This window comes from Diabrotica undecimpunctata, chromosome 10, assembly GCF_040954645.1.
Source record: "Diabrotica undecimpunctata isolate CICGRU chromosome 10, icDiaUnde3, whole genome shotgun sequence".
NCBI lineage: Eukaryota > Metazoa > Arthropoda > Insecta > Coleoptera > Chrysomelidae > Diabrotica > Diabrotica undecimpunctata.
In genome coordinates, this window is record NC_092812.1 from 18,012,932 (window position 1) to 18,025,322 (window position 12,391).

At 32.5% G+C, this 12,391-nt stretch overlaps 1 protein-coding gene across 2 annotated transcripts in view; it reads right to left on the bottom strand.

Annotated features, from left to right (window-relative positions):
• The window catches only part of LOC140451843 (dual specificity protein phosphatase CDC14C-like), a 42,291-nt gene extending 30,101 nt beyond the window's left edge, over nt 1-12,190 (bottom strand). Inside the window, exons 1-6 of one of the 2 annotated variants that reach the window (XM_072545748.1) lie at nt 12,038-12,190; nt 11,848-11,947; nt 11,481-11,569; nt 8,270-8,547; nt 4,097-4,613; nt 3,776-3,914 (exon numbers count right to left, since the gene is read on the bottom strand). In XM_072545748.1, the coding sequence (XP_072401849.1) occupies nt 3,776-3,914; nt 4,097-4,613; nt 8,270-8,547; nt 11,481-11,569; nt 11,848-11,882 (1,058 nt within the window). In that variant the 5' untranslated portion in view covers nt 11,883-11,947; nt 12,038-12,190. The other variant, XM_072545747.1, reaches the window with a different exon arrangement.
• Between the last annotated feature and the right edge of the window lie 201 nt (nt 12,191-12,391).

A 12,391-nucleotide genomic window follows, 5' to 3' on the forward strand; every position in this document is an offset into this window, starting at 1 on the left:
ACTAGCAACTCAAAAAAGAATCCATAGGATCTTCTCATTAATTCGTATGTAATATTGATGATGTTGAGGTATTTTCAGTAATTTGGCTGGATCATAAACCTGTTACATTCTTATCAACATATGGTAAAACAAGGTAAAATTCCTTTACAAGGTAAAATGCCACTAAGGCCAACCGTTGGGACAGGAAGCAACATAATGTTCAAGTTGGTATATATATTCAGGGATTCTACAGTATTCACTGCCTTCCCTCGCTCAACCGTTTCCATCTCTCTCTGTTGTCCCATTCTCCATCGTTTAGACCTCTCTTACTCATGGCGTCGTCTACTTCGTTCCTCCAGGATTTTCGGGGTCGTCCTCTTTTCCTCCTTCTTATGGGGCTCCATTCGGTTATTCTTTTTATCCATCTGCTGTCACTAGTTCTTCTTACATGTCCATACCACTTTAGTCTTTTTTGTTCTATGTATGTTAGTATGTCTGTTTCTATTGATGTTCTTTGCTTTATTTCGTCATTACTTCTCCTATCCATTCTTGTTACTCTGCAGCGTCTTCGCAGGCATTCCATCTCTGTTGCTACTATCTTACTGCTGATTTTCTTGTTTATGATCCAATTTTCAGCCCCATATGTCAGAATACTTCGCACTAATGTTTTATAAATCTGTGTTTTTGTCTTCATATTTATGTGTCTATCCCACCATACTGAGTTAAGTTGTCGGATTGCTGTTCTTGTTTGTCCTAATCTTTGTGTAATTTCTTCCTCTGTTGTTGCCTTTTTCGTGATTATAAACCCCAAGTATTTTAATTTATCCTTTCCTTTGATTGTTACGTTGTCATCAATATGTAGATCTTCTATGTCTTCTTCACTTGTAGATAGGTACTCTGTTTTCGCGAGGTTAATATCTAGGCCAGCCTTGGTATATTCTTCTTGGTTCCTGAATATAATGCTCATATGGGTGGAGTTGACGCTATGGACAATTATATTGGTCGTTAAAAGATAAAGATGCTGTCAAAAAAATGGTATCTCCGGTTATTTTATCACCTTTTGGATATGACTATGCCAACAGGGCTCCTCTATAGAAAATGTCTACTTCAAAATAAGAAATGTTTAACTCAGCCCGAATATCGGGCTGAGATAGCACAATGTTTATGCAAGGCTAACAGTATTAATTTTTCATTGAAACGAGGAAGACCTGATCAAAGCATTGAGAAACTGTTGAAAAAAAAAAAGAAAATCGGCAACTGTAAGTTTCGTACCTCCAAAAGACATCAGCAGGACTGACTTCATTGGTCACTGGCCTACATATCAAAAAGCCAGACAAAGGTGTAAATTACCAGTCTCCTTCATAAAATGTTTTAAATGTGGTGTACATCTTTGTTTAAACAAAAATAATAACTGGTTTGTCAACTTTCACGAGAACTGAGTTTGTACCTTTGATGTGCAATTTAACATATCTGTCACATTTTTGCATATGATAAACTATTTTTGCAAACATTTTTTATTTTTCCTTGTTTTGTAGACACAATTACATTGTTCAGATTTTTTTGGAATCAAAATAAAAAATTGCGCAGTGTAGGGTTAATTTAAAAAAATATATATACTTTTTAAACTAACCTGTATAGCGTTGAGTTACCTAATTTCGGATATATGGTATCCTCCCAAAATCGGATATCCGAAATTAGGAAACTTGGTAGAATAAAATATTTTCGATAAATATTTATTTCAGAAATTACTGGAAGGGGTAAAAAGCATAAATGTTAGTCACCTGCAGCTATGCTAGAGGCTGTAGAGGCAGTAAAACGGGATGAAATGGGTTATTTAAAAGCGTCTCGCATGTTTAAAGTTCCGAAATCAACATTAGAGGACTATGTAAAAAAAGGCAGTTCATCAGCTTCTCCTTTCCGGAGACCTGTGTTTCCATTAAGCTTAGAAAAACATTTGGTCTCGTGGTTTGGAGATGGATAAGCGGTATTGCATTACAGAATGGTATTTCTCATCCATTTTCAAACGAAAATGCGACAGTAGATAAAAAATGGCTTAAGGGATTCTTAAAACGTCATTCGAACTTAAGTCTAAGCAAGCTTCAGGGCCTTTCTAAAGCAAGAATAAAGGGCTTCACGGAATAAAACGTAACATGTTCCTTTAGCTGGCTTGAACCCGCTCTGGAGAAAATCAAATTTAACCCAGCGAGGTCTACAACGTTGATGACACAAGAATAATAACAGTGCAGACGAAACACCCTCGCGTTATTTCCCTAAAAGGTAAGAAGCAAGTTTGCTCCGTGACTGCTGCTGAGAGAGGTTCACAAATCACTGTGGTGTTTTGTATGAGCGCAATTGGTAGATTTGTCCCATCTTTGTTCATGTTCCCCCGAAAAACATGAAAGCTGAGTTGTTAGATAGTTCTCTTCCTGGATCCGTAGCAGTATGTCATCCATCAGGCTGGATTCAACAACATATATTCACGCAGTGGATTAAACCAAAGATGATCCTGTACTGCTTGTTTTGGATGGACACTACAGCCATACAAGAAATCTTGAACTGATTGAAACAGCTAGGTCTAATCATTTGACGATTGTCTGCCTTCCTCCTCACAATTCCTATAGGTTGGAGTCTTTGGATTTAGCATTCATGTTGTCTTTCAAAACATTACTCTCAGGAAATACAATCATGGCTTAGACATAATCCAAATCGAAATATAACATCTTTCCAAATACGTCGACTTATGTGTGGAGCATATCTAAAATGTCCAAATGCTGAGATAGAGCGGTAAACGCGGTAAAGTCGGATATTTATCCTCTAAATAGACAGTATTTCTCGGATGCCGATTTCATTATAGAAAGACAAAGAGAGAGAGAAGTCCACCAACTCAAAGAAAGCCTGAGGAATTAGAAAAATTAATGGAAAGCATGGAAAGATATACAGAAAAAAATAGAGAAACTGCAGGTTTGGAAAATTTGTAAGATAGAGGGCCGCCTAAAGCAACAAATGAAGGAGATATAATCAAGATTGTAAGACTTGAAGAGATCAGCCCGTTTCCATCATGTAGTGGAACATCAGGAAATGTGGATCTGGGTAATAGAAAAAGAAAGACAAGGTTGATTGACAAAAAACGCAGAATGTCGTAGAATGTATGTTTTGCAGTAGATTTTTTTCGGAGGATACCAAGGGAGAAGGGTGGATCAAGTGCCAGTATTGTCAACGATGGGCGCATGAGGATGTACCAATAGTTTTAAAAGAATAAACGTATATATGAGATTTTTGTTTGGAAATATAAATTTTCATTTAATGTTTCTTAGTTTATGTTCCTAATGTTTGTATTTTTTGTTTCTACTTAAATTACTACCCGAAATTAAGACACCAGAGTGTCCAAAATTAGGCAACCAATTTTAAATACATCCAATTTGCATTTTTTAAATTTTTATTTTATGCTGTCCCTTCCTAACAAACATCATAATTGTTTATATTGTTTCGATTTACCATGTATGAACTTGCTCCTTGAATAATAAAACGTCAAAATATAGAGCTTTTCAAAATCTATAAGCAAAAACAAAAAGCTGTCCGAAATTAGGTACCTTTCCTCTACCTCACGGCCAGTAAAAGTTTAATGAAAGAATATTAAATTGACTTTTAGGCATTTAGACAATATATTAGTGCAAGATCAGTAAAGCATCTTGGTAGGCGTCATGTTAAGGATGATAAGTAACTGTAAAAAAAAGTTCAAGTTACATGCTGGACCGAGAATTTATGGTGCCTACTACAGGGGATAAAATGGACTTACTCTTGAAGCCAAGATTGTTGGTGGCCTATAATTGATCCAGGGCGACATATTCTGATCCAAGCAATAGCCTCTTCTGCAGTAAATTTGTAATGCTTCATGATATAACACCCAATCAGGGATCCAGTCCTACCTAGTCCTGCTGATAATATATTCAAAATTATTTTGCGGAAAAAGACATTAAAATAAAAATATGTCAATATACACAATAATCCACTTGATCTTGTAAGCCTATTGGAATTGTGAGAGCTCATGGGGAGTAACCATGCAAGTTGTTGCTTTGGTAAGTGATTATTTTAAAAGGCTTAGCAATTTTCAACATACCTTTACAGTGAACAGCTATCACTCCTTTAGCGTTTTCAGAAACGTTGATAAATTGCTGCAAAATACGTTCACTGGGAGTGCCACCATCGACAAAGTATAAATCCTTATGATCAAAGCCCGCTTCAATAAAGGCATTTGAATCATATGCTTTCTTGTTTAACCTTATAATAGTAGAGACATTGTGGCTTCTAAAATACGGAAAATAGGTTTCTGGCTTGTGATCTCCTAAGCTATAAGTTATCCCTTGAGGACCACAAAAAGCGATAAACTTGTCAGGAACTATCCAATTTAAATCTCCATTTTCAACTTTTTCGTAATGCTCATACTTCATGTAGTCGAAATCACTTAAGTTAAAAAATCCATGGTCCAGTGCTTTCTTGACGCCCTTCAAACAATCAAGCAGGCTAAGAGTGTATGGTTCTCCAATAGACGCGTCCCTAAATTTAAGGTATTCTTTTGTAGATTTTTCTGTTAGAATTTCAAATGCCCTTTCAGGTGTATAACCCAGGTATATTATCTAAAAAATTAAATGTTTTTTACTTTTTACCATGCACATTTCAAATTATGCTTTATATTAAATGATATAGAGCAATAAAAAATGTAATTAGGGAGGCCATGATTTCGTTTATTTCTATGGCCTGTTTGTAATTTGGTCAACAATTTTCGCTGAATGTATGTGACATTCATGACTTGGCATTGGCGATGTAATGTTTGGTTATTTTAGGTATATCTTAAACAATGTTTTTTTGAAGAAAGAAGTAAAAATGATTGAATATTAATTACTTCCATACATATCTACAATAAATAACGGGTGGCGCTATTAGTTTCCAGAATGCAAGTCCATTGTAAGTCGTGTTTGGGTAAATAGTGTGCAACAATATGCAGTTTTCAAAAATGTGTGAGATATTGGACAATTAATGGAAAAACTAGGATCGGGAAATCTTCTAAACCCACAGCTAAAAATATTCAAGGTAAATTATCAAAGAACCATTTCAGTAATAGCCCTGCAAACAAAATTTGTTATATGGCACATGCCAATCTATTTTAAATAAGTGATTAAACTAGTACGCTGTATCAGCTGTAGTGTTTTACAACGAATTACTAAAAACTAGGGATACAACAATCTGAAGAAAAAAATATTGATGTAAAGGAGGAATATTATGACATACTAGATAGAGAATTCAAAAAAATACCTAGATATGATATGAAAATAGTAATGGGTGATGCAAACCCAAAAATGGGAAAGGAGATACACAAGATCTTAATCAGTAAGTACAGTAAATATGAGAAAATGACAGAAAATGGTCTATCATTTTAGTACAGAAACAGGACTGACAATTAAAAGCACCTGTTTCCAAAGAAAGGAAATTCTCAAAAGAAAATGGAAATCATCTAATAGTTCCTATGTCAACCAAATCGACCACATATTAATGATAGAAGATCAAATGAATTGTGTAAAAAATATAAGGAGTTACAGAGGTCCAAATGTTGATTTAGATCACTTTGTTGTTGGATCAAAAATGAAGTTCCATATACCAAAAGCAAAGAATAACAGAAATCTCAATAATAAAATTAATCAAGCTGTAAGACTAAACAATGATAAGGAAATATATGAGTACCTGGCACAGATAAGTAATAACTTAAATAATGTACATGAAGTAGAGTAGCTATTGAAGACAGTTGGCTAGATGTAAAAACAGTAACAAAAAAATGTGCCACAGAATGTAAAACATTGACAAAAACAATAAGAGAACAGGGTTCTATATGAATGTGAAGATGAAATAAGAATAAAAACCAAGCAAGAATTCGAATGCTACAAAATTAAACAGACCAAAACAAAGGTGATTACGAGGCATGCAGAAAAATATGTAATAACATAAGAGAAAACCTTGCACAAACTAACTCTTCTCTATACCACAGTAAAACTTTGTGTAAAATATTATTACCACCTCCTAGTCTCTGTTCAAAAAATCAAACCAATAATAGAAAGCTTTACAAGTCTAGTAGGCTCATAGCTTCGTTAACTATTTCTTTTAAAATTTTTCTGTCTTCTGTTTTGTTCTTCCAGTTGACAACATTCAGCTTCTTAATATCCTCTTCTATTTCATCTCTCCATCTTTCCTTTCGTCTTCCCCTTTTCCTTTTGTCCCCAATTTTGCTGGATAAAATCTGCTTACTACCATTTTATTATATGACCTAGCCATTGAATTTGTTGAGTTTTAACTACCCCTGTTATACTACTTTCTTTATATAGCTCTTTTAACTCTTGGTTTGTTCTGCGTTCCCAATTATTTCCAACTTTTTTGCACCAAATATTTCTCTAATACTTTTCTTTCCCATATTTCTAGACTTCTTATATCAGCTTGCCTTAAGATCCAAACTTCGCTGCCAAAGGTCTAATTACTGACTTATAAATTCATACTTTGAGGTTTCTTGATGTGATCTTGCTTTTGAACAACCTTGTGCAAGCATGTATACATTTATTACCTGTTATTAATCTGACCTGTATTTCTTTTTCATATTCTGGCTTTCTAGTGATTATAGCTCCCAATTATTAAAGCGCTTCAACTTCTTCAAAATTGTGTAATTTATCTTCTTCAATCTTTATTACAAACTTCGTAGTTTCTTCCTATTTTTATCAGACAAGTACATATATTTTCATTTATAATTCATTCTTAATTCTAGATGCTATAACCATATAACCTGCATATGCAAGACATTGATGTCTTTTGTGATATGGTAGATCTGATCTGTTAATATTGGCTTCTCTCAAAACCTTTTCTAAAACTAGGATAAATGATATAGTTGAAAGTGGATCCCCTTGCTTTAATCCAAGTCTAATTTGGAAAGTATTTAACATTTTATCTCATATTTTACTGCATCTTCTAAGTCAGTTAGTGTTAAGGTCACCATGTTTATAATTTTATTGTGAATTTCTAGCTCTCTTAATGTATCATATAATTTATTTCGTTTGATTTTATCATATGATTAGTTAAACTCAAATCTGGGTCTCCTTTTGATATTGATAACTTTCTGCTTGTAGCTTTCTGAATCCACATAGATATTCTCCTATTATTGCATCCATCTTCTCATTCAATATATTTTTTATGGTAATTGCCAGCATTCTATCTGCTACAATTTTCACAGTTCATGAATTTCCCTTTTTTTAAATATTGTGCATTCTTTTGACATCTTTTCTTGCATCCATATGGTTTTCACTAATTCATATATTTATTCTGTATTATTTCTTCCCCGTATTTAAATAACTCAGCAGATATACCATCACTTCCAGAGCTTTTATTTTTCTGCAACCCTGCAATTATTCTTTTTATCTGTCTCAAATCCGATAAACTCAGATTTCCCTGAATCTTATGATCTAATTATGTTTCTTCTATGCTGTAGCCATCCTCGTCTGATACACTGTCATGATTTAATAACTGGTAGAAGTGTTCTTTCCATCTTTCTAATGTCAATTCCATCACTTAGAAGCTCCCCTTGCTTATGTTTATGTTGTTCAATCAACAACATCAACAATTTATGAAGCATCTGCAATATGCTAATGATGTCACTCTGCAAGATGCTACCAAAACATGACTTAAGAGTGATGTTTGAAGAATAAAAAAGAAAATGATGACAACTTAATAATCACAATAAGATAAAACATAATAGAAGTTAATTAATATTAAATCGGACCCAGTATAACATAGAATGAAATCATTAGCTACATATTTAATGTAAAAAATATAACCACTGCTCAAATGTCTTCACGACCACTGGATTGTTTTTTACAGGTCTCTCTCTCTGCGATATGTAGTATATATGTATACCCACCCTGCAACTAAGGTTCACAAGTCTGCGTAAATGTACAAATATCAAGGGAAAAGCTGCAGAAAATGATCAAAAATGAAATGGATCAATTATTTATTAGAAAAGTAACAGAATTGAGAGACATTATAGAGCAAATGTTAAAATTTAAGTGGAAATTTCAAGATTATATCATTCTATACATCTCTGGAGAGGTTAGTGGAATAAACAAGGCAGTGTTCAAAAATGGATAGAACAAGGTACAGTAGATAGATATAATAACAATATACAAAACAATTATCCTTTAAATTAAACCATCATTATTTTATGAAAATAGATTAATTTTGTAAAACTAATTAAAATACTTACAGAATAAGCACCAATCAAAAATGCAGAATTCACACGTTTCTGGCCATCTAATTCTGTACAATCTTTAACATAGTGAACAATTTTTTTGTCCTGTAATAAAGGATTGCTTAATTTCCTCTTCAGCTTCATACAATAGTGATATATCATGGCAAGATTGAAGGGTCCAAAATCTCTATGGAAACTATCATATTTTATGTCTTTATTTATTGTAAAATAATGGACAGACTTTGTAGATGTTAGATCTACTGTGCAGTTCACAGACACAAAATATAGTCTGCCTAAAATGTTGAAAAACATAAATTAATATAGTAAACAAGTCATGGCATATTGTTTTATGGAAAAAAATAATTTATACTCTCATTTGCCAATTTCATTAAAAAACATATCAATAGCACTTAAAAAATAGGTTTTATATTATGCAGGGTATTTCAGAATCTAACTGTAATACTTTTTGTGAGAACTTCCCAACCCAGCCTCTCCCATGTGAAATATTGGAGAGTGCAGTGCTCCAAAATGTTGATTTTGATTTTAAATTACTATTCAAAATATTACAACTATAGGAAATTTTATTTTCTGAAATACTCCTAGACTAAATAACTTTCCCTATACTAATTTCTGTAGCCTGGCAGTCAGCTTCCGATCTCCAGTACAGGAACCAGAATTTTTCAATTTCTAATTTAACTGAGCTGGACCATGCTTTGGAGGGCACATAAAGCTGTTTGTGTCGACTATGTAAGTAGTTGTTAATACTAAAACCTGAGTCAGAAGGTTATACCTGGTTAGTACAGAAAAACCTCAATTCATATTGCTATCAAATGGTTCATCATCATTGTTGTCAGAATATGAGCTGAGAGAAATACATAAAACATTTATTAACTGACACAGATTGTAACTGGTAACACCTATACATTTTCACTAAACTCCTGGATGAGAGATTCTAAGTATGGTAATGAAACCACTAACTCTATTGTTACAAATGTTTGACCTAAAACAATTGCTTAATAGCATAATAATATGAATTACCTAACATTTAAGAAAAATTAAAGGTGAAAAAACACCTAATAGAAGAACATAGTTGCCAAAAAATTGCAACAAGTTAATTTTATTTAAACACTTTACATTTGATTGAGGGACTTGAATGCGGCAGTCACATAGCAATTTCTCTTTGTGACTTATTGGAGGCTTTTGACTGCATTTCGCATGACATTTTGCTCCACAAATTAAATTACTATGGAATCGCAAGTATACCTTTTAAGCTTACAACTTCTTATCTATGTGGCAGACACGAGGCAGTAGTGTCTAAAGGCCATCTCTCCGATTTTTTATCCATAAAACATGGAGGCCCACAAGGTTCAGTCTTAGGATCTCTTTTGTTTATTATTTATGTCAACTATTTGCCTAAATTCATATCTCTGTACAAATTCATACAATTCGCAGATGATACGACATATGTTATAGCAGGAAAAAAATGATGATTTAAAAATGTCTTATGAGGAAGTTTCTACTAAACCTAGCACATGGTTTGCTACAAACTAAAACTTAAGTCTGATAAAACACAAAATTTGGTTATATCTGCAAGTAATTTACATAATGATCCAGATAACAAAGAGACTGTTAAACTATTGGGAATAACCATAGAAAATCAACTGAACTGGTCAGCTCATATTTCTCAACTAAAGAAAAAGCTATCAAGTTCATTATTTGCTATTCGCCAACTAGCAAGGTTTCTCAACTTTGAAACATTAAAAATGTCATATTTTTCTTTATTCCACTCTCACCTAAACTATGGATTAATCAAATGGGACAATTCAACAGATGCAATTCAAATTTTTAGAATGCAAAAGAAAGCTATCAGGTTTTTAGCAGGGGTTAGTTATCTAGAACACTGCCTACCTTTCTTTATCATATTCAAAATTATGCCGCTACCTACTCTGTTGATACTTCAAGTTCTAACTGAAATTTACAGAAAACGGGCCCATTTAATAAAGCAGTCTACTGTTCACATTCACAATAAGCGAAACTGTATGAAGAAATCACTGTAGATTACGTCTTTCAGATAAAAATTGCCTTAATTATAGTATTAAACAGCTAAGCTGTAATAGTTTCGAAAAATTTATACAAAAATATCTTCCGAAACATTGCTTTTACTACTCAGAAGAATATATGACCCACTGCAGGACATTAACTGAACTGCTTACTGTGACTTTGCCATCAATCTTTTTCTGTTTAATATGTGTTTTTGTTTGTAATGTATTTAAGTTGAATTTTATATTCCTTTATAAGGTAATAAATGTTACAACTCTTCACTTCTAAACTATTGAAATATATTCTTCTTCTTGGTCACCTATTGGAACTTAAAGCACATTGCGTTTCTTGGACTGTAAAATAGAGGTTATTATATAGGATTATTGGCTAAATCGATGTGCTTTGTCTTTATTTGTTTTATTCAGCCCTTGTGGGTTGGTACGTATTGAGATGTTTAGCTAAAGTTCTCATAACTACCTTGATATAGGAGACCAATTTGCTAACAGCTGAGAAGAAACCAGAAGATTCAACAAAAAATAATTGCCACATCATATAAAACAACAAAACCCTTCTTATTACATATTTTAAGCTCATTTCACCTTCCTAAAACATATTATATGTAACTTTTATAAGGTTTTTCCTTATTTATAATCATACTGTACTTACACTGTACTACACAAATGTTTTCTATTTTAACTAGTAAGTTATTACATGTAAGACTTAAATGTTTGCAGTTTATTTAGAGAATTTTGACAGTAGTGTTTTGTTCCCTAATGAAAGAGTTGTTAATGAAGTAGGAATATTGTTGCATTATGTATTTCAAACTGATTTTTTTGATTTTGATGTGCTTAAAGGTAGTCCAGAATATTTGGTGAACCAACCACTAATCGTAGGTGTTGGATTATGAAGATAAAAAGTAAAAAAACCACATTCAACAATATTAGGAGTGAAATCAGAAATTATAAAAAGCAAATAAAAGCTGCATTAAGAGGATTAGAAATAGAAAATAAGGGAAGTTTGATTGTAGTCAAAAACACATTTTTGTGCAAATTCTGGAAGGTTGCATTCAAGGTCTTTCTAATTTTTTTATCTGTCTTATAATATTTCCTACATGTATATTTAAGTATTTTCATTAATCACATTAAAATTAAAAACTTAAATCTTATAGTTGCAAGTAGAGGCTTACCTTTGATAAATTCTGAGGCTTTTAACAAGACATTGTCTGTGTTCTCCATCCTCTTGGATGCAATTTTTCTTGATCTTGTAATTGGCGAGCTAGATAAACGTAATTCTAATTAATAAACTAGCTACTAAATATTACCATAAAGGTGCAGAAACAATTTTATTTTGAATTAACCCACACAAACTGTAGGTGTATGATTTGTAGGCGTTGTATATAATATTTTTGTAAAAATTAGTTCCTGACTTTCTGGAATATAAACAATAATGAAAACAAAATTACTCATCAGAAAAGTCGGTTACAGTGATAAAGTAAACATTACTGTTTTCAAAAATGATCGGGAAAGCGAAATGTTTATTAACGGAATACTTACTTCTTCGTCACTGAAAGCACTTTATTTTTTAACATCACGCCGATTACACTATTTTGAACGTAATATACCCAATTAATTTAGTGGTAAACTTTTGACAAAACTAAAACAACAACAAATGTCCTAGTAAAAAAGAGTTTGCTTGAGATTCGTAAAATATCCAATAAGGAAATGGCGATTAAGGAATACCAACCTACACATTCAAACTAACGATCTTTCACAAATTTAGGAAACTATAATAATTCTAAGATTGCCTTCAAATTTGAATAATTGTACAAACAGGAACTTTACGTAATAACAAACAACATTAGACTGAAAGCGTGAGCTTTTTTTCTACAAAAACTGAGATCTAGGATTTGTTGTTTTTTAATATTTAGGGACTTGCGGACTTTAAATAATCAATAATAAATATCTAATCAGAAACCTGTACAATTGTAACGCTATTTATCGTGAGATGACAGAAGCATCGCATTTTGGGAACAAGTTTGAATAATTTCATAAAACAGTTAATTATTTTATGAGTTTTATGTGCCATAAATACGAGATA